This window comes from Eutrema salsugineum, unplaced genomic scaffold (assembly GCF_000478725.1).
Source record: "Eutrema salsugineum unplaced genomic scaffold, Eutsalg1_0 scaffold_22, whole genome shotgun sequence".
Taxonomy (NCBI): Eukaryota; Viridiplantae; Streptophyta; class Magnoliopsida; order Brassicales; family Brassicaceae; genus Eutrema; species Eutrema salsugineum.
This window is the reverse complement of record NW_006256812.1, coordinates 415,044-436,033: the sequence shown is the minus strand read 5'-3', so window position 1 is coordinate 436,033 and position 20,990 is coordinate 415,044. Positions and strand designations below refer to the sequence as shown.

General features: G+C 35.3%; 4 protein-coding genes across 5 annotated transcripts in view; 1 reads left to right on the top strand and 3 right to left on the bottom strand.

Annotated features, from left to right (window-relative positions):
* Positions 1 to 979: 979 nt before the first annotated feature.
* Positions 980 to 4,736, bottom strand: LOC18015507 (beta-glucosidase 15). Its single transcript, XM_006397560.2, has 12 exons — positions 4,458 to 4,736; positions 4,258 to 4,327; positions 3,924 to 3,982; positions 3,714 to 3,789; positions 3,546 to 3,623; positions 2,876 to 2,963; positions 2,473 to 2,728; positions 1,965 to 2,295; positions 1,826 to 1,857; positions 1,636 to 1,738; positions 1,443 to 1,539; positions 980 to 1,296 (listed from the first exon to the last, which is right to left on the bottom strand). The coding sequence occupies exons 1-12, from the start codon at positions 4,602 to 4,604 to the stop codon at positions 1,116 to 1,118; spliced, it is 1,518 nt and encodes a 505-aa protein (XP_006397623.1). The 5' UTR covers positions 4,605 to 4,736; the 3' UTR covers positions 980 to 1,115.
* A 1,137-nt stretch (positions 4,737 to 5,873) lies between these two features.
* LOC18015506 (beta-glucosidase 27) lies at positions 5,874 to 8,414 on the bottom strand. Its single transcript, XM_024154994.1, has 10 exons — positions 8,355 to 8,414; positions 8,137 to 8,268; positions 7,952 to 8,029; positions 7,758 to 7,845; positions 7,398 to 7,653; positions 7,192 to 7,307; positions 6,875 to 7,092; positions 6,654 to 6,791; positions 6,428 to 6,536; positions 5,874 to 6,285 (listed from the first exon to the last, which is right to left on the bottom strand). Exons 2-10 carry the CDS (start codon positions 8,195 to 8,197, stop codon positions 5,970 to 5,972), a joined length of 1,380 nt encoding a protein of 459 aa, XP_024010762.1. The 5' UTR covers positions 8,198 to 8,268; positions 8,355 to 8,414; the 3' UTR covers positions 5,874 to 5,969.
* Positions 8,415 to 17,533: 9,119 nt separating this feature from the next.
* On the top strand, positions 17,534 to 20,463 carry LOC18015505 (protein EMSY-LIKE 4). 2 transcript variants are annotated; one of them, XM_006397557.2, is made up of 10 exons: positions 17,534 to 17,834; positions 18,202 to 18,410; positions 18,506 to 18,615; positions 18,707 to 18,956; positions 19,041 to 19,262; positions 19,355 to 19,423; positions 19,530 to 19,766; positions 19,843 to 19,911; positions 20,003 to 20,066; positions 20,219 to 20,463. In XM_006397557.2, exons 1-10 carry the CDS (start codon positions 17,807 to 17,809, stop codon positions 20,236 to 20,238), a joined length of 1,278 nt encoding a protein of 425 aa, XP_006397620.1. In that variant the 5' UTR covers positions 17,534 to 17,806; the 3' UTR covers positions 20,239 to 20,463. The 2 variants fall into 2 exon arrangements, with proteins under 2 accessions (XP_006397620.1, XP_024010733.1); XM_024154965.1 differs by lacking the exon at positions 20,219 to 20,463 and having other exon boundaries at positions 20,003 to 20,098.
* Positions 20,464 to 20,506: 43 nt separating this feature from the next.
* LOC18015503 overlaps positions 20,507 to 20,990 on the bottom strand; it is a 3,351-nt gene continuing 2,867 nt past the window's right edge. Inside the window, 2 exon segments of the mRNA XM_024154964.1 lie at positions 20,507 to 20,939; positions 20,942 to 20,990. The exon segment at positions 20,942 to 20,990 is cut by the window's right edge and continues 737 nt beyond it. Coding sequence (XP_024010732.1) covers positions 20,709 to 20,939; positions 20,942 to 20,990 — 280 coding nt within the window. The 3' untranslated portion in view covers positions 20,507 to 20,708.

Genomic DNA, 20,990 nt, shown 5'->3' with positions numbered 1-20,990 from the left:
TATTTATCTTGGAAATAAATGCTATAACGATATTGCTGTGTTACTCCCTCCGTTTCACAAAGAGTGTCGTTCTGACATTTTTTTTGTTTCAAAAAGAATGTCGTTTTAGAATTCCAATGTAATTTTTAACATAAAATACCATTTTTAACCTCAATAAATTCAGAAAATTAATTAGAAATATAATTCCAAGAGTCATTTTCTGCAAATTAATAAGGGTATAATAAACCTTTTATTTTATTTCTTAATTTGTGTGAAAAATGTCAGAACGACACTCTTTGTGAAACGGAGGGAGTATTATTTTTTTTTAGATGCACGGAATAGCTCATGGGTCAAAATGCGAACTAATTTTTGAACTATGTAAAAAGTCATATATTTTTATTAATATAGGAAAAAAGCTAATTATAGTATAGGGGTCTGTTGATGGTAGGATTCGAACCCTTACCTTGATTCATATATCAATTGGATATTCTATCTGAATGCGTAGAATATAATATTTCCACTTCGAAGCGAATAATCTGTACATAGTATGGCATTGCTAATTCAACTCATAGATTATCAAAGGAGGATGAAAGCATGCACCTTCTTAGCCAATTTTCTTCTTTTTCAAACTTTAAAGTTTTTTTTTAGAAAATATGAGATGTTATAAACTAGAATTTGCATGTCAAAGTCATATAACCTAGAATTTGTAGATGTTATAAACTATGCATCTATCGTTTTTACTTTTGGCATGTTCTGTATCTAATTTATTTTGATAAAGAGTTTTCAATTTTAGATTGCAAGAGAAGAAGAAAAAAAATTATATGTCCAGCACAGCCCAGCCCATGTAATATTTTTATTAAGCCCAAATTACTAAATCAAAACAACTGGAATTTGAGTAAACCATAAACCTACAATCGAACCGGCGTTTTTTGTATATATATATGTCAGTTTCTAACGAACGCTGTTTAGCCTGTTTAAGATTAACTTTTCTTATGGAAAGAAGATATAAGATCAATCGGATTCGTTGTAGATATAACTAACACGATTGGTATAATTATTTCCAAATGAGAAAAAATAAGAATAAAAATCTCTCGGAGTAACGGAGATATTAATAAAACGGAACGATAAAGTTTTCATCAATTGCTTTTCTTTGGATTCAAGAACTTTCTAAACCACTGAGCCGATTTCTTCGGGTATCTTTTACGTCCATCGTTGAAATCTACGTAAACCAGCCCGAATCGGACTGTGTAACCCATTGCCCATTCGAAGTTGTCCAGCAACGACCACGCGAAAAAGCCCTTCACATTGGCTCCAACCCTATATCATTTCACAAAAGCATGCAACACAGTTACATAAATGTATATGTTTATTTATGTCACTTACATATATAATATTAATCATCTTTATTACTTGTAATGTGGGAAGTTGGATTCTTAACCTTTAAGATTAAAAAAAATGCTTACGAGATCGCGTCTTGAACCATCTCGAGATGTCGAGCGTAGTAATCGATTCTATCACCGTCTTTAAGGAAGATTTTACCGGTACTAAACTCATCTCTCCCTACAAAGATTGTTATATATCATTAGGAAACTAGAAGAATCATCGTCGATTATTCAATATATATCAGCAATTAGAGCTGATGGCCTTGTGAATTACCGTTTTCGGTTATGTACATGACAGGGTCTTTGAACTTGTATTTTGCATAAAGGACAAGATCACGAATTCCCTTTGGATATATCAAAAGCCAATCCGACGCAGCCTAAAAGATTAGAAAAAAAAAAACCGAATAAATTCACAACTATTAAAAATCGCTGCAAAGCTTTGTGAAATTAGTCTAGACAAGTACCTTTGGACCGATGGGAACTCCTTCTCTTTCACCTGATACGAATACAACAAACATTGATTTTGGATTTGTAAATTTTCTCTCAATTTTTTTGCGTTTATAATCCTATAAAAAAAAAAACTTGGATGATGCGAAAACGGACCTGTGACGCTTGCACAAGGATCAGAGAACATTGTTACTTTTTCGGTGGAGCAAGGAACATCCTTTGCGTAAGTGGAAGAGTAATAATTGATGCCAATGAAATCATACGAGCCCTTAAGCATCTTAGATTGTTGTGCGGTGAATGTAGGCAATCGACCTCTTACGTTGTTGACCATGTCGATTGGGTATTTACCAGTCACAAGTGGCTCCATGAAGTAGTCAAATGTGAAGGCCATTGCTCGTGCCGCGGCTAACTTATCTTCAGCTGATTCTGTATAAGGCAAGTTCCAACCCGCGTTCAAAGCAATACCAACCTGTCCTTTTTGAGATGCCTGTTGAACGACATTCAAGAGCAGGTTTGTCACAATCCGCACAGGAATAAACATACAAATATTCGATGATTCGTAATGAAGATTATTTCCCGCGAAAGATGGTTATAAACACGGTCCGTTTTTAGTAACTTGACGATCAAGAAACAGAGCGGGATCTTGTTTTTTTTTTTCACTCACCTTGTATTTTTCTCTGTAGACTTTGACAGCAGCTCCGTGAGCAAGGATGAGGTTGTGACCTACTATATAAGGCTCGGTGGCTCCGTCTCCAGCTGTGCAATTAGGGTTAGTGAATTTGGAGCATCTTCCTGGAGCCATTACACCTGCAACATACCCTTGTTGCACCACTGTCAATGGCTCGTTCAGTGTCATCCAGTGCTTCACCCTATCTCCAAAATTCTTAAAGCAAATATCCGCATAATCACGGAAATCATTCCTATTTCATCAGAAAGAAAAAAAAAAATCAGTGAATGTTGTTGTTACTATATATATGTTCTGTAATGTTAATTGTAATGGCCCGTAGAATTTTCTCTTTTATTAGATTACAAATGCTAAAAGACATTATAGATTTGGAAGGACTTACACAATCTCTGCCCCACGGAATCCACCGTAGGCATCTTCAAGGGCTTGTGGTGTGTCCCAATGGAAAATGGTGGCAAAAGGCTTAATTCCTGTAATATAACAATTACATCACTGCTTGCGTTGCGTTTATAACTAAAAAGCATATCCTACTTTGAAAGGTGGAAAAAATATGATCAGTCGCTATCTCTCTAAGATTATTGTCTTAAAGTCAGAATATTCCTTTGAAATTATTATGACTAATTAATTCAGTGACTCACATGTAATGTTTTCCAAATTCGTTCGTGAAATCATGCCAGTCAAATTATTTGGATGGCAGCCAAATTGGTTTTATCGGGGTGGCCCGCACTAAATGATTACGTTTTCGAATTTTGAAGATATAAATTTAAGAAGAAAAAATGCATGAGCATAAAAAGTCATTAGAAGAAAGTATATAAGTTTAGAGAAATAAGTTTTTAATCAATTTTCACACACACACACACAAAAAAAAAGTTTGTAATCAATTATATCATCTTGAGAAAGTGATATTTTGCTATAGTTAAGTACTTAAGTCCGAGTTTGAAAATACTGTGAAAAGATGATTCTCTAAATTACTGAAATCTTACAAATTAAAGTAAATAGGAAACAGAGAGCGTCACTATAGTCTCTCAATCAAATTGGTTTTTGTCTTATACCTTTGGACAGAAGCTCATTGATTAAGTTGTTGTAATAGTCAATACCAGCCTGGTTGATTCCTCCTTTTAGATTCCCACCTAAAGAAGAAACAACTCATTTTTATTATTGGCACTTAAAAAATTAATCAAATCTCATGTGAGCACCCTTCAAAGAGAAGAAGAACTTACGAGGCAAGATTCTTGACCAGGAGATAGAGAATCTGTAAGCATTGAAGCCAATTTGATGCAACAAAGCTACATCTTCCTGTAATGCAATGTTTTAATAAATGATATAATAGAAGATCGTGGCTCATTTTGAGGCCAATGGAAATCAGAACAAACAATTTAAATTTTACATTTATAAATATTTAATCCAAAAAAAAAAAAAAAGACAATTACCTTGTAAAGATGGTACGAGTCATCTGCAACAGACCCATTGCTACCATCCTTTATCTTCTCTAGAAAATCAAAGATAATTAAAAAGCATTAATTGAGTTTATTAACTATACTCCCGTTCAAGAATCAAAAACAGAGTACTTAAGCTTCTTTTTTTTTTCAGTAATCATTCATATTCTGGCCCCTTTTTAAAAAGCTCATGAATGATCAACCAATCTTTAATAAGAACAGATTCACTCATTCACACACACATATATCTATTCTTACTTTACCGATCTCAAATCTAAATTATTCTTTAGATCCAGAATAGGAAAAACTGTAAGATTTAAAACAAAACCTGGGTATTTTTCAGAGAAGGTATCCCAGATACTTGGCCCTCTACCATCTTCATGAGCAGCTCCTTCGACCTGAAAAATGTTAAACAAAAACCCATAAAATCTTTAATCAGTTATCGAATTTATTTTAAGATATGAATAAGAAAAAAAATAGAAGAAACCAAAAAAAAAAACACTTGTTAGAAAAAATAGAAAAAAAAACCTGGTAAGCAGAGGTCGCAGACCCAAAAATGAAATCTTCTGGAAAATCACTTCTTCTTAGTTGAGGTGTTGAAGAGTTGTTCTTGGCAAGAACTTCATTGGAGGCAAAGACAATGAGCACTAGTAAAGAAAGATATTTTCCTCTCATTCTTAATTTTGTTTTTCTTTTTCTTTTGAGAAGATGAATTAAGTGGGGGTTTATATAGGGAACAGAATTGTTTTGCACTGGTTATGTGATTCTATAAATAGAGAAATTTGATAAAGATAATTAAAATGAGAGAGAGAGAGAGAGAGAGAGAGAGAGAGAGAGAGAGAGAGAGAGAGAGAGAGAGAGAGATGACAGATTAGTAAAATTAAAATGCAGCTAACCTGATCTAGAAATCTTTCAATCAGGGAAAAATAGCAAAAGATTAGTTGAAAAAAACTTCTTCATGCATAGATTTTTTATAACCGGCATCCTTATCTTTTTTTTTTTTATCTAAAGCTGAGTCATCATGAAAAAGATTATATAAAGCAATGCATGATCATTGCACGTCTTTCAGATATTGACGGGATGTGCTTAACTTCTGAAGGAAACGTGAAGACGTGTAAGAATTGAGAGTTATTTTTTCGTCATTTTGCGCTAAAACGTCTTTTGAATCTAAAAAAAAATACTAACAAGCTTCTTGTAACGGCTATTTATTTCAAATTTTGTTGAGGTACTTTTGGATTTCTCCTTTTAAACGTTGTTACGAAATTTCATTAAGTAGGATATTATATACTTTTTATTAAGTAAAGGATATTTTTCACAGGTTGGTGTAGTCTGGAACGCGTTGGGAATAGACCTGTCGGTCAAAATATTACTATCAAACCTAACACGATATATTTAATTTATTTTAGACTATCTCTGATTTCCCATGTGACGAAACAAGTCAATATTTTGGTTTTAGGTGATCTTTTTCATTGTGAATTTATAAATTTCTTGTGACTTGTTAAGGAAGTTATTTTCATTAATAATATGAAAAGAAATGTAAAAACTTGATTATCTTTGTTATCTTTAAAAACGTTAATTATCTCAGAAAAATACAAAAAATGAAACTCTTAGACAGTTATTTACAAATTAATTTATCTGTACGGAAACAAATATAGTAATGAGAATGTACATGTAAGAAAATCAAAATTATGGGTCGTTTTAAGGAAAAAAAAATTCTCGCAAATAGGCTTTACTAGTTCTATACTTCTATCTGCAGCACACATTATAACAAACGCCCACAGTCCATTACGTATCGAAAGAGCTGCTAGATGTCGGTTCCGTTCGAATCCGATTGTGACTGAAAAGAGCCTAGTGTTCTAGAATCTAGAATACGGAGAAAACCAAAACCCACGTATACGGCATTTAGATTTGCCCACAAAAAAAGCTACAAAACTGTGTATATATTATACGGTTGTCTTTTTTAGTGTCTAAATACATTCAATGATGTACAATTTTTTTTGAATTAAACCAAAAATATAAAAATAAAATAAACAAATGATCTTAGAAAAAGAGTTCAAGTGCTTTCGAAGATTCGGACATCTTGGGTATATAACAGGAAGGCGAACCAGAAGACGTTAAGAATCTCTTCCTCTTCTTGTGATCAACAGAATTCAACAATCCTTCTTTCTCTGAGTCTTCAATATCTTCTTTCTTCAAAAACTCTTTAAACCACATTGCCGACATTTTTGGATAACGTTTTAGACCGTTGTTGTAGTCTACGTAGAATAGTCCGTAACGAACTCCATAACCAGCGTTCCATTCGCAATTGTCCAGCAATGACCATGCATAGTATCCTTCTACTAGAACACCATCCTCCCTAAAAAAGCGTATTCATAATTGATAATAAGAAATTTGAAAGAAAAAAAACCTCGATTTTGATTTCTCTGCACACGTTTCTTGCTTTTCAATCTGCACACGTTTCTTGCTTGTAATGTAACTTAATGATAATAGGGACTTACTTGATGGCTTGGTGGATGCTTTGGAGATGTTTTTCGTGGTACTCCGTCCTCTGAAGATCCATCAGATTCGAGAGTTTCGCCTTTTTTTCATAATCTATATCGCAGTGACCTAAATATTTTTGATAGGATATAAAAGTTAAGAATTTCTCCAACTTTACATTTCAAGAGGTGAAAGGAAAAAGCTTAAAAGAGATACACCTGCTATGATAAAAAAAAAAATAATTACCGTTTTCAGTTATCAGAAATTTAGGACTTCCATATTTGTTTTTGGCGTGATTTAGAAACTTTCTTAGACCTTGTGGGTATAAAAAGTCCCACTCTGAACCACCTCTAGGACCCAAAGTTTGTCCTGCTTTGTTTTGTTCTGTTTTGTATATACGATAATAGTAAACTTGTGAGCCAAGAAACCAAAAGTAAAAACCTTAGAAAGTATGAAATAATACTTACTTTTCCATTCGATGCGTGCGTCGGATCTCCAGTTGGGAATAGCAGGATCCACGTCAACAACATTTTTAACGTAGAAGGCACTGTAATAATTTACTCCAACGAAGTCAAAAGATCCTTTTAACTTCTTAGATTGAGCTGCAGTAAACGACGGTAATCTTTTTCCAATCAATTTTTTCATGACTTCTGGATAATCTCCATAGACCGTTGGATCCATATGCCTGTTTTAAAAAATAACCCCCGAAATATTATTAGTCAACATGCACAATGATAAAAATAATTGTATATCCAAGTAATTAAATAGAAGATCGATCACTCACCATCCAAACATAAATTCCATGGCACGCTCAACCGCTTCTTGATCATCAGGACAGTTCGAGTCGTAAGGTTCGAACCAGACCGGACAATGTGCAATACCGATTTTACCATCTTTACTCTGCAACACGTAATATCATTGTATATGTCAGTAAATTTATAAGAGTATTGAAAACAAAATACTTAATAAGAGATCAATTCTTGCTCGTACCTTTGGGTTTTTCCTGAACACTTCAACAGCTTCTGCGTGAGCTAAAAGTAGATTATGACTAACTGTGTAAACCTCGAGACCAGATTCACCTGCCAAAGCTGCTTCGTTCATGTATTTAGAGGCACGACCCGGAGCTTTTCTTCCGGTATCATAACCGCCAATACTATAAACCCACGGCTCATTTAGCGTCACCCAATACTTCACACGGTCGCCAAATTCTTCAAAACATATGGTAGCGAATTCACGGAAATCATCACTGTATCAATAATATGATTATTGGTATATGCATAAAGTTAGATGTATACCGAAGAAAATTTAACGTTTAAGAATTGGTATAAATACTGTCTAATATTTTCTTACACAGCTTTTTCGCTAAGAAAACCTTTGTATTCGTCTTCTAAGGCTTGTGGAGTATCCCAATGGAACAATGTCGCCAGAGGTGTGATTCCTATTACGTTTTATATAATGTTAACTACATATACGAAATAACAATTATATAAAACGATTCATATGTTTTGATGTACACACGAGAGGGATTAATTAGGTTTAAATACCGTTCGCTAGGAGTTCGTCGATGAGGTCGTTATAAAATTTGATTCCTTCCTTGTTAACTCCTTTGTTTTTCTTTCCATCTATTTTGAGTTTACAAAAAACGTTAAAATATAATTCGACATATTGAGTTTGATTAATAATTTATTACCTCATTAAAGAAAAAGAGTTTTATAGGTTTATGACTTACGAGGAAGAATCCGAGGCCATGAGATTGAGAATCTGAATGAATCCATATTGATATCTTTCATTCTTTGAATATCTTCCTTGTAATGGTGATAAAAATCCACAGCTTGGTCCGCATCAGAGTAACAATTCCGTTCTGCACATATAAATTAAAGTTTTAATTCATTAGTTTAATACATAAGATATATAAACAAAAAAATAGATCGATTACTAGATATAAACCTGGATGCTTGCGGACAAAAGTATCCCAAACACTTAGCCCTCGAGTGGCATCATTCACGGTTCCTTCGTATTGGTAAGCTGATGATGCAGTTCCGAACAAAAACCCTTCGGGAAAATCGGATCGGCGAAACGAAGTCTTAACTGCATAAATCTTCTTTCCTCTGAAATAAAATGAAAACCAAAAAAAATATATTTAATAATGTTCATAAAAAAGAGAAGAAAAAAAATTAACGTTTTCTTTGCGGGTATATATTAGAATTGAAGTGATTATTACTTACTGCATCATTTTGTTTTTGAAATTTACAATCTTGTAAGGAATGAAGCTAGCTAGAAATCTTTTATTAAATTAATTTGCCTCTAAAAAGTAAATAAATGAATTAAATTGAATGTAATGGGGATTGGGTTTGTGATTGAAACGATGGGATATGGTAAGTTTTATATAGGCAGATGAAATCGTATAAGGAACCAAGAAAATTCAAACTTTAATTTAATTAGTCAAACTAGTTACCTACGTGACTATACGTCTGTTGACTCAGCTTGTTTTTAATTGATTTTTTTTTTTAAAAAGAGTATGGTTATTTTGGCCTTCATGAGCCAATTAGATTCTCCTATGTTGACCTCATAACTCATAAGTATAGTTAATATTTAATAAATGAAACAGTGTCGGGGAAATTACGCTGCGACTAGGGTGGATCCTATAATTTTGGAATTTTTTTTTGGGGGGATTTAAACTAGAAAGATTCAAACTTTTGGTTTCTTAAGTTACATATATATAACTTGACAAAAAAGGTTACATACATATCAATCTATGGTAATGCTTGCAATTTTAATAACAAATGTAAATAATTGTTTCCGAGTTAAGCATCACTCCGTAGTCCTTACCAGCATTTGAGCTATACAAAAAAATGTTGATATTCATTTATCATGGTATATCGACTAGAATTATAAACAATATATAGATGTGAGATTGAAATTACTCAAAATAATGAAAAGGTTCAAAAACAATAAAAAAAATTACTCAAAATATATAATCAGAATATTGAATCTGAAACCAATGAGAAATGGAGCAAATCAACATATCGTGGGACACGATCCATTATAAATAAAAATGATTCTTTATATTTAAATATTAGAAAACAGCCAGAAATTTATTGTAGATAACAAAAAACAAGTTATAAATACAGTCTACATCTCCTGATAAAAATATGATATCAATATGTTTTATCAACATTAGCAATTCTATTTAAGAAAAAATGTTATTATGTTAAGGTACTTTAATATTTGAAACCTTTTAACGTAAAGACATCACATCATCATACATTATTTCTTATTTATTTGAGTTAAAAAAAAAAGGAATCCAAAAGGAAAATGAGACTGCTACAAAGGAGTATGGGTATTCAACGAACCGAGTTATGATGATTCGGTTTGTACTTTCGTCTACAGAGCATATATTTCAGATAATCAGATGCATGTATCTATTATGGGCGTCATGATGATTCGATTGTCCGAATTATTATATAGGGTTTATTTTTGTTAACGTCTATTTTCTTAGGTAGCAAGAAATATCATATAAATAGAGTTTTAAGTTTTAACCATCCGCGATAGCTTCAGTTTTATTGGTGTAAATAGCTTATCTAATACAAACACTAATCAAACTTATCTAATTACATTAAATAAGCTATTTACACCAATAAGTTTTCTAATCATATGATAAAATTTTGGAGTATATACTTACAAAAAATGACAACAGTTTGTACTTATAACTTATGTACTTTAATCTGCATAATCTTGACGATATCTTCTTTTTCTAAAGGATATGCTATTGAAATGCTAAAAGTCGGCGATATATATCTTCCTTTTTATCTAAAAATAAAGTCGGGCGTGGACCTTGTTTTCATCAATTCTGTTGACTTCTTGAATAAGCATTTTCGTCTTATGGCTCAGCCGCTCAGTCCCCAATCTGTATTTATCCATGTACTGTAGCAAAAATTGGAAATATTACCTTTGTTTACAAAGGAAAGATCCTCTACAAAGAGAGTGGCTGAAGAAGGATCTCCCTCAAGTTATTTGCTAGCTGTATTCCTATGAAGGAGTTGTCAGTTTGTTAGCGGAAACTAATGTTATTTCTGACGACCAAAAAAATAATGTAAACCATAAAAAAAAATTCTTAAGTACAAGTTTTTTCAGTTTTCTAATCCTTTCTTCAAAAAATAAAAAGAATAAAGTTTTCCAGTTTCCACTAACCGCGATGAAAAGGCGACTCGACTATTAATTAACTCTAATCAATTCCGACAATAGCTTTAATTAAAAACAAAACTAAAGAAGACTGGAGAATCACAGCAGTTGACAAAAACACCATTTTTTAAAACATGAACAGGTTTAAGTCTTTCCGATTTTCTTCCGTTTAGCCTTGAAGATTTCAGAGCTCGGTCTAATAAAAAGTTATAAATATAGAAAAATATAATATAATAACGTGCAAAATATTTATTGGCGTAAATGAGAAAAAAGTTTATTTTCAGGTCAGTATTAATTGAATGAATCCCAAATATGTCGTTTAAAAGATGTTCTATACGTAACAAACTCTCACAATACCGGCTTAATTGATTAAATAGATCATTTTTTCTGTCCCTGGTATGTGTATCAATTTTATCACGAAATTTTAATAACTGAATACGTTCAAAAAATAAAATTGCATTGCTGTTCTTAGTTGGTGGAGCGATTTGTCTGATTGATTTCGTTTTGAACAAATGGTTTTCGATACGAAGCTAAACAAAAAAAAAGTGGCGAAGTTTTATCAAAATTTTCAGTAAAGCTATTTCCAAGTTGACTTTAAACAACTCCTACATTTGCATTCGTACTTCATAGCTATTTTCATATGACATTTTGAAGTTGTATTCTCCATAGTTTAAAATTAAATTGTCTTCGCAGACACCGCGTTTTTAGAGTATGAGTGAGATTTTGCTAGTTTTTAAAACATATTTTCCTCGTCATTGCCTAAGCATGCAGGGTAGGTAGATTTAGAAAGTGACAACGAAACATTGGAAGAGTATATATAATAATACAACGGAGTTAGAGGATCTATCAAAATTGATTTCATTTTTTATTGTAGTTTTCTACTTTGGTCAGCATTTCACTCTTTTTAAGGTTGAATAAGTATTTTCCCATACGTCCGATTTTACTTGAACGTATAGAAGCAACATACATTTATTTCTCATTATTTTATAAAGACATTTTAATTGATGCTATGTTTTTACCATGCGGACTACTATTTATTTTGGAATTGGACCCCTAAGCAAAGGAAGCAACTTGGGAACGTGTGAACATGCAACAATGTACGTGCGAGTGATGAAATGTGAAGACAGTTTTGACACGTGGGTATCAAGACTCAGCATCAAATTTTGGATGACCCTTTGGTTCACTTCAAACTTATACTCCTAGTAATAATAGAGTATTATTCATCCTTGAAACTCACGGATTTATGTCGCTATTGTTGACAAAATGAGGGATATTTGGTAACTTATTCAGTAACCTTTTTGATGTGTAATCTGTTTAAGTTTTTGTTTGCGTGTTTTATTTTTAATTAAAAAGATGACTCTTGATTTTTTTTCCTTATTATAATAATATCGGATTTGAATTTTGAAATCGGATAATAGATAATTTTTTTATAAATGTTGACAAATAATTTAGGACGGTAAAAAGAGTTGATAATTCAAACTTAAACATATGTATTGAGATATTGTGATCCGGTTATATGGTTAAGCCTTGGTTTAATATTTCCTAACTGACCGGTTAAGTTTATTGTACAATATATAAACAACTTGTACAGATACTTTTGATAATACGAAGAATATACATTTCATTCTCAACAAACTTTTCTCTTCTTCTTCAAGCTCTGAATCTCTCTCTCGATCTTAGTTTGTAATATGGTATCAGAGCCTAACAGCTCAAAGTTCCATTGATCTCTGCACTTCTAAGCTAGATTGAGGTTATTCATCGGTGAATTCTCTGATCCGATGGTTACTGTGAAGAAAATTTCTCGTAGATCTACTCGAGCCACCGCCACAACGAGTTCTGCTCCAGATGCTTCGCCTCTCAGATCTAATCTGGTTTCTCAAGCTCGGCGAGCTCCTCGAACCGTTACGACGACGGAATCGCTCGATTCGATCCACTCTCCGTTTCATATGCACAGCTCCGATCATCCAGGTTTGCAATTGATCTCTCTTCGTCTCGATGGAACAAACTACGATGATTGGGATGCTGCTATGAGAATCGCACTTGATGCTAAGAATAAAATTGGATTCATAGATGGTTCTTTACCTCGTCCTCTGGAATCGGAATCTAGTTTTAGGATATGGTCTCGTTGCAATTCTATGGTGAAATCTTGGTTATTGAATTCTGTCTCTCCACAAATATATCGGAGTATTCTTCGTTTGAACGATGCTACCGATATATGGAAGGATCTTTATGGTCGTTTCCATATGACGAATTTACCTCGGACTTTCAACTTGACTCAAGAGATACAAGATCTCAGGTAAGGAACGATGACATTATCTGAATACTTTACAACACTGAAGACTTTGTGGAGTAATTTGGATAGTTCTGAAGAGCCTGATGATCCATGTACCTGCGGTAAAGCTGCTCGTCTGCAAATGAAGGCAGAGAGGGCTCGCATTGTCAAGTTCTTAGCCGGATTGAATGAGTCTTATGCCATTATCAGGAGGCAGATCATTATGAAGAAAGTATTACCTACACTTGCTGAGGTCTATAACATTCTCGATCAAGATGAAAACCAGAAGGGATTTTCTAATGTTGTAGCTCCTCCAGCAGCATTCAATGTGTCTGAGAATACTGATTCATCTGAAGTTATCTGCTATGTCCAGAATGGTCCTAACAAAGGTAGACCGATTTGCTCATTCTGCAACAAAGTTGGCCACATTGCAGACAGGTGCTATAAGAAGCATGGATTTCCTCCGGGATATACACCAAAAGGGAAGAATCCAGACAAGTCTTCTAAGCCGAAAGTTGCTGCTCAGGTCTCTTTATCTGATACTACTCCAAACAGCTTTGAAGGACTGATTGGAAATATGACTAAGGATCAGATTCAAAGTTTCATAGCTTTGTTTAGTTCTAAGCTCCAGACTCAGCCAGTTGCTATGAACAGTGAAGCTAGCACCTCTCAATCTACTAACATATCCGGTATTTCGTTCTCCTCTTCCACTTATTGTTTTGTTGGTATCCTCACCGTATCTCAACAACACCTATGCACACAGACCTGGGTAATTGATTCTGGTGCAACGCACCACGTCTCTTATGACAAGAATCTTTTCAGCTCCTTGGATTCTTCCATTGTGAGTTCAGTGAATCTACCCACAGGGTCTGTTGTCAAAATCAGTGGAGTTGGAACAATTCAGATAAACAAAGACATATACCTCAGAAATGTCTTGTTTATTCCAGAGTTTAGATTGAATCTTCTGAGTATAAGCTCTTTGACTACTGACCTGCGATCCAGAGTAATCTTTGATCCATCTTCTTGTGAAATACAGGATCTTTCCAAGGGATCAACGATTGGACAGGGTAGAAGGCTGGGGAACTTATATGTGCTGGAGACAACGAGTTCATCTGTTTCAGTCAATGCAGTAGCTGATCTCAGTTTATGGCACAAACGTCTGGGTCATCCTTCGTTTTCAAGGCTTGATATCATCTCAGAGGCTTTGGGAACATCTATTTTCAAGAATAAAGGAACAACACATTGTCATGTTTGTCATCTGGCAAAACAGAAGAAGTTGTCCTACACTTCCTCAAACAACATTTGTAATTCAAACTTCGAACTATTACATATTGATGTTTGGGGACCATTTTCAGTGGAGACTGTTGATGGATACAAGTATTTTTTGACTATTGTTGATGACCATTCTAGAGCTACATGGGTTTACTTATTAAAGACAAAATCTGAAGTTCTACAAGTGTTCCCATCCTTCATTCAACAAGTTGAAACGCAATACAACACCAAAGTCAAGTCAGTTAGATCGGACAATGCACCAGAGCTGAATTTCACGAAATATTACAAAGAGAAAGGAATTGTTACATTTCACTCTTGCCCAGAAACACCTGAACAAAATTCAGTAGTGGAGAGAAAACACCAACACATACTGAATGTTGCTCGGGCCTTAATGTTCCAATCCAAGGTTCCTCTTGTTTTCTGGGGAGATTGTGTGCTCACTGCGGTTTTTCTGATCAACCGAATCCCATCTCCTTTGCTCTCCAACAAGACACCATATGAAATTCTAACTGGCAAACCTCCGATCTACACTCAGCTTAAAACTTTTGGTTGTCTATGCTATGGAACTACTTCTCCAAAACAACGTCACAAGTTTGAACCACGTTCTCGGGCTTACTTATTTCTGGGTTACCCTCCTGGATATAAGGGATACAAAATCATGGGTTTGGAGAGTAATGTGGTATATATATCAAGGAATGTCACATTTCATGAAGATATTTTTCCGATGGCAAAAGAAACAAAGTCAGAAGATACTTTGGACTTAGATAAGCCGATGGATTCTTTGTCTTCAGGTATGAATCCCATTCCTTCTATTCCCATTACTCCTACACCAAAATCTCCATCACCACATATATCCACCACTCGACAAAAGAAAGTCCCTGCACATCTGCAGGACTATCATGTTTACTCTGTAAATTCCACCATTGTCCATCCCATTTCCCAATCCATATCATATTCCAAATTATCCACACCATACCTTTCCTATATAAATAACATTACCAAAATCCCTATTCCTCAATCATACTCTGAGGCAAAGAATTCTAAAGATTGGGATGGTGCTGTTGATAAGGAGCTTGGTGCTATGGAATCAACAAACACATGGGAAGTGACTTCATTACCTCCAGGGAAGAAACCGGTTGGTTGTAAGTGGGTTTTTACCTTAAAGTTTCATGCAGATGGGTCACTTGAAAGGTATAAAGCCCGGCTAGTGGCAAAAGGATACACACAAAAGGAGGGGCTGGATTATAAAGAAACTTTCTCACCTGTTGCCAAACTAGCCACAGTCAAGTTTTTGCTAAAGGTTTCTGCTTCTAAGAACTGGTCTCTCACTCAGCTAGATATATCAAACGCTTTTCTGAATGGGGACTTAGAGGAAGAAATATATATGCGATTACCTGATGGATATGCTGAAAGACAGGGGGACTCTCTGCCTCCTCGTGCTGTACTTCGTTTAAAGAAATCGATATATGGACTTAAGCAGGCTTCTAGACAATGGTTTTTGAAGTTTTCTGCAGCCTTAATGACATTGGGTTTTCAGAAAGGTCATGGAGATCACACTCTGTTTGTCCGTAGCAGTGATGATTCTCATATTGTGGTACTTGTTTATGTCGATGACATAATAATTGCCAGTACAAGTGATTCTGCAACATCTCAACTCGTTGATGATCTCAAAGGAAACTTCAAATTGCGAGAATTGGGTCCTCTGAAATATTTTCTTGGTCTCGAAGTAGCTCGAAGTACTGATGGTATCTCCTTGTGCCAAAGGAAATATGCTTTAGAACTTTTGGAATCTACAGGAATGCTTGGTTGTAAACCATCATCCATACCTATGACTCCAAACTTGAAGTTGTCCAAATCTGAAGGGAAATTACTTGATGATCGTGAAAGATATCGAAGCTTGGTTGGTCGACTGATGTATTTGACCATCACAAGACCTGATATAACATTCGCTGTCAACAAGTTGTGCCAGTTTTCTTCTGCACCTCGCACATCTCATTTACAAGCAGCTTACAAGGTTCTTCAATACATTAAGGAAACAGTAGGTCAAGGCTTATTTTACTCAGCAAATGATGATTTGAGTCTGAAGGGGTTTGCGGATGCAGATTGGGCTTCATGTCCTGATAGTAGACGATCAACTACTGGATTTACCATGTTCTTAGGAGACTCTCTTATCTCATGGCGTTCCAAGAAACAAGTCACTGTTTCAAGATCATCTGCGGAAGCCGAGTATAGAGCTTTGGCTCTAGCTTGTTGTGAAATGATGTGGTTCAGAACATTACTCAATGATGTGCATGTTCCTCTTTCTTCTGTGCCTGTTTTATACTCAGACAGCACAGCTGCGATGCATATCGCCACCAACCCAGTTTTTCATGAGAGAACAAAACATATAGAGGTTGATTGCCATACTGTGCGTGAAAAACTGGATCAAGGATTGCTCAAGACTCTTCATGTTAGAACAGAGGATCAAGTGGCAGACATTCTTACGAAGTCTTTGTTCCCGAACCAGTTTGAGCATCTAAAATCCAAGATGAGTCTCATCAACATCTTCGTCTCATCTTGAGGGGGACTATTGAGATATTGTGATCCGGTTATATGGTTAAGCCTTGGTTTAATATTTCCTAACTGACCGGTTAAGTTTATTGTATAATATATAAACAACTTGTACAAATACTTTTGATAATACGAAGAATATACATTTCATTCTCAACAAACTTTTCTCTTCTTCTTCAAGCTCTGAATCTCTCTCTCGATCTTAGTTTGTAATAATATGGTTCATGTCACCTTTGCAAAGAGTCGACTCCTTGTGCAAAGTAAGTCTTTGGTGGAATTCATGTATTTTTTTTCTTCTTCTTCCGTTTTGGTACCATAAAAATCTTTTTGTTAACAATAATCAAACATAAACATTACTTCACACAAGAATTTCCGTTTTTTCTTACTAAATACCAATTTGCGATAAATAGTTCCGAGTGCCAATGGGAAACAACCTTACATACTTTATTTTTAATAACGTCGATCTATGAATTAGAGTCTATATATATCGAATGGGGATCAATTTCATTAATCGAGCAAAAACACACCTTTTTGATGATAAAATAATTTAGTTTGTGTGGTGAAAAACAAGAAAAACAAACGTTTGGATGAAACGAATATTTGCTGGATTACTTGTTAGAAACTGCTTTGTAAAACTTATAAGTCTTATATGGGCCTCACATATAATCTGGATTTGGTATTTTTCTTTAATTTCAGTATTTTCTACGAAAACCCGTCGCGGGGAGGATCGAAACGACTGTGTTTGATAATTTAATGAGAACGAATCCAACAATTTGATTTCTCAACAATTAATTTATTTATAATTATTTTTCCATCTCACACTCCGTTTCTGTTCTTATTCCGGAAATAATAAGCTTCACGCAAATCTGGAATCTTTAGCTGAATCACTCTTAAGTGGAGCTCGGATTTGTTGCTGGAAGAAGGTTTCGGAGGAAGAAATTGATCAGTCTTTCTACAATTCTAAAGAGAAAAGAGCTCAATCAAAATCGAGTCTTCTTCTAGTCAAATTGAAATCAACCTCGAATTGTGCTTCGTTTGTTTTCTCTTGATTCTTCGCCGATCTTTGCTTCCCGAATCTCATATCCGAAATCAGTCTTTGAAGAATAGGGATTAAAGCATCGTGATGGACTACGAATCTTTTGATAGCAGCGGTTAGTTCCGTAACATTGTATAGATAGCTCCTTGTTCTCTCGCCTTCCTCTCTATCAGTCGCCGAAATTAGGGTTTACGAAAATTTGGGGATTTTTCCGTCCAAGTAGTGTTACACATTGTGGTTTTTGATGGATTGGTGTTAACTCTAGTTTTTGTATTCAGATTTTGGGTGTTTTTAAGAAGAAATTTAGGTGCTAAGCTATGTAGAAATCGCAGGTTACTACTAACTAGCGTTGCATATAACTGAAACTGAGTTGGAACTTGACCTAAGCATATCTCTTTTGATCTTTAGCTGGATATACTCTGATTGAACCAAAGTTTGATTTGTATAATACAGTACTGATTTTCTTGGTGCGCTGTCTGCAGGAACAGATGATGATCTGCCTCCATCGCATACTGTTCCCCGGGGAGGACGTGTGTCTGGTAATGGAAGACCTTCGAATCTCCCTCCATCTTACCCGAAGATGTATGATGAAGTTGCTGCTGATATGGAAGCTCAAATCCACCAGTTTGAGAAGGAAGGATACATCTCCGTTCTAAGAGCCTTTAAAGCCCAGGCAGATGCAATTACTTGGGTATTGGATGAATCTCGTTCTACTTATGTTTCTCTTCTTATGTTAGTTTCTGGTTAGGTGAAATGACATCTCTTTTATGTATGTATCCTGTTCAGGAAAAAGAAAGTCTAATAACTGAACTCCGTAAAGAGTTGAGATTATCGAATGAGGAGCATAGAGAGCTTCTAGGTCGTGTAAATGCAGATGATACAATACGAAGGATAAGGTGAGAGCTAAAATCCTGAGGCATTTATTTGATTGAGGAGTAAAATGTTTCTTTCTTTTTCTATCAGTGACAAAAAATTTCCCTTTATCAGGGAATGGAGACAATCTGGAGGAATGCAACCAAGTATGCGCAATGCTGCTCAAGTGGTTCATGATACATTGCCAAGCCCTTCAGTTTCAGCTTCTATCAAGAAGCACAAACCAAACCAGCCGATTCCTTCTCAACCATTCGTCAGTCCTTCACCTTCTTTTCACCCTCAAGCTGATCCCACTCATCCGTTTGCTTCATCGACAGCTAAACGAGGATCTGTTCCGAATGTCAAGGGCAAAAAGCATAAGCCAGTGAGTAACAAAATCATAAAGTTGGTATCTTTTGTTGTTTCTTTATCAGTAGCGATTCTTTGATTAGTTTTTCCCTTTTTCTAGATTTTCCCTGGTTCGTCTTCCGCGAAACCCATCTCATACCATCCTTCAGATCAGCCTCCACGAGGACTTGTCATGAACAGATTACCATCTGGTCCTACCAGTTCAATTGAACCTACAAACGGAACCGAACCTGAGTCTTTTGTAGGAAGAAGAGTTAGAACAAAGTGGCCTGAAGACAATACATTTTACGAGGCTGTCATCACCAAGTATAATCCAGTTGAGGTGTGTGGCTTCTTAAACTGGCATAAAGTTTCTTTACATTATTTTAAAAATACTTAAAGATGTTTAAGTATATTTCTAATCTTTAATTTTAGGGTCGTCATGCTTTAGTTTATGATATTGGAACACCTAACGAGACATGGGAGTGGGTTAATCTGTCAGAGGTAATTACTTTTTGATCATTAGTCTTAATTAAATTTTTGAGGAAAAAACTTTGGTCTACAGTACTTTGGTGTTATTTTGTAACCAAGATCTTTAATTCTTCTACAGATCTCTCCTGGTGATATTGAATGGATAGGAGAGGATCCTGGGGTTGGTAATCGATATGGTTATAATGGACAAGGCCATGGTCTGAATAGAACTACAGGACCCAACAGTGTTCAACAACGGGGAGGCAGTTTGGGGAAGACCACTATCAGAAAAGATTTCAGAACATCACAGAATGGAACTGGGAAGAAGAAACATCTCGATATACGAATCCGTCAAACTAATGTCCTAATCAGAGAGGTTGGTATTAATTGATTTCAAGGCGAGTTTTACAGTGCTTTATGGTTATTCCTCAAATGATGATGCTTTCTGATAGGTGGAGAGAGTTCTTGGTTCACACAATCCAGATCCTCAAGAAGTTGTAAGGGCTAAGAGAGTTTTGGAGGTTTGTTTGCTACAACAACAAAGATCTTTCTTATTTTTTTGTTTGTACACATACAAAGGACTCAAATAATCGGTTATTACCTTCGATTCAGGAGCAAGAACATGCACTTGTGGGTGCAATCGCAAAGCTTGAAGATATGTCCGATGGAGAAAACGGTAAGTGTTTAGTTGATATATCAAGCATTTAGCATCTTCAAGCCCTCTATCCTCAGTGATGTTCCTCCATTTGAGCAAATGAAGACGAAATGCTTGTAATCTCAAATCAAGATTCCTTCACTGAAACTCTCGTTCTCTGGTCGTTTGTACAGAAAGTGGCTTTCGTCGTTAACTTGTGTTTGAATCAAGCAATTTTGCCAAGGCACAGTGCAATGCTGTCCATAAAGAGCAGATGAAGAAGATAGCATTTGTTGAGATTGAAGGTCAGAGTCTCAACTTCATTGATGTTGCCCTTATTTTGGGTTTCTGACTGTAATTTTTGCTGAAATTAGAGATTAGCTTTACCCGAATGTTGGTTTTGTTGGATATACATATGTTCAATGGAACGGTTTCAGTATCCTGTTGCTGTAGCCCTAGCTTTTGTAAAGACTCAAATGGTGAAAATGAGCAAAAATATAACCAAAAACGAAGGGATGAAATGAATCTTCCTGATGCCAACAAGCGAAAATACACTTTCCCTAATGCATAACTATGAGAATGTCTTCTAATGCTAGAACTAAGATAAAATACCCCAAAGCATATTCTATGGATTTACAAGCTCCTGTCAAAAGCCAGCAAAGGAGAAAAATAAGTTCTTAATTCTCACCGTCGGCTTCTTTTCTTTGGCTGTTTATTGTCCTTACCTGTACTTCCGCTTTCCCTTCCTCGTTTTCCCGAGGCAGATGCAGTTGCTGTCGCTGCAGCCTCTACTGCTTTCTTCTGCGGTCTCCCGGGCGCTCTTTTCACCGGAGTATTCTCCACCTCGGCCCTTTTTCTTTTACCCACACTGTTGCTTCTAAGCTCTCTGGTTTCGAATTAACTCCCTTTCCTTACTGGTTTCCACCGCTCCTACCTCTAACCTTTTACCTTCTTTTTTGCGAAAAG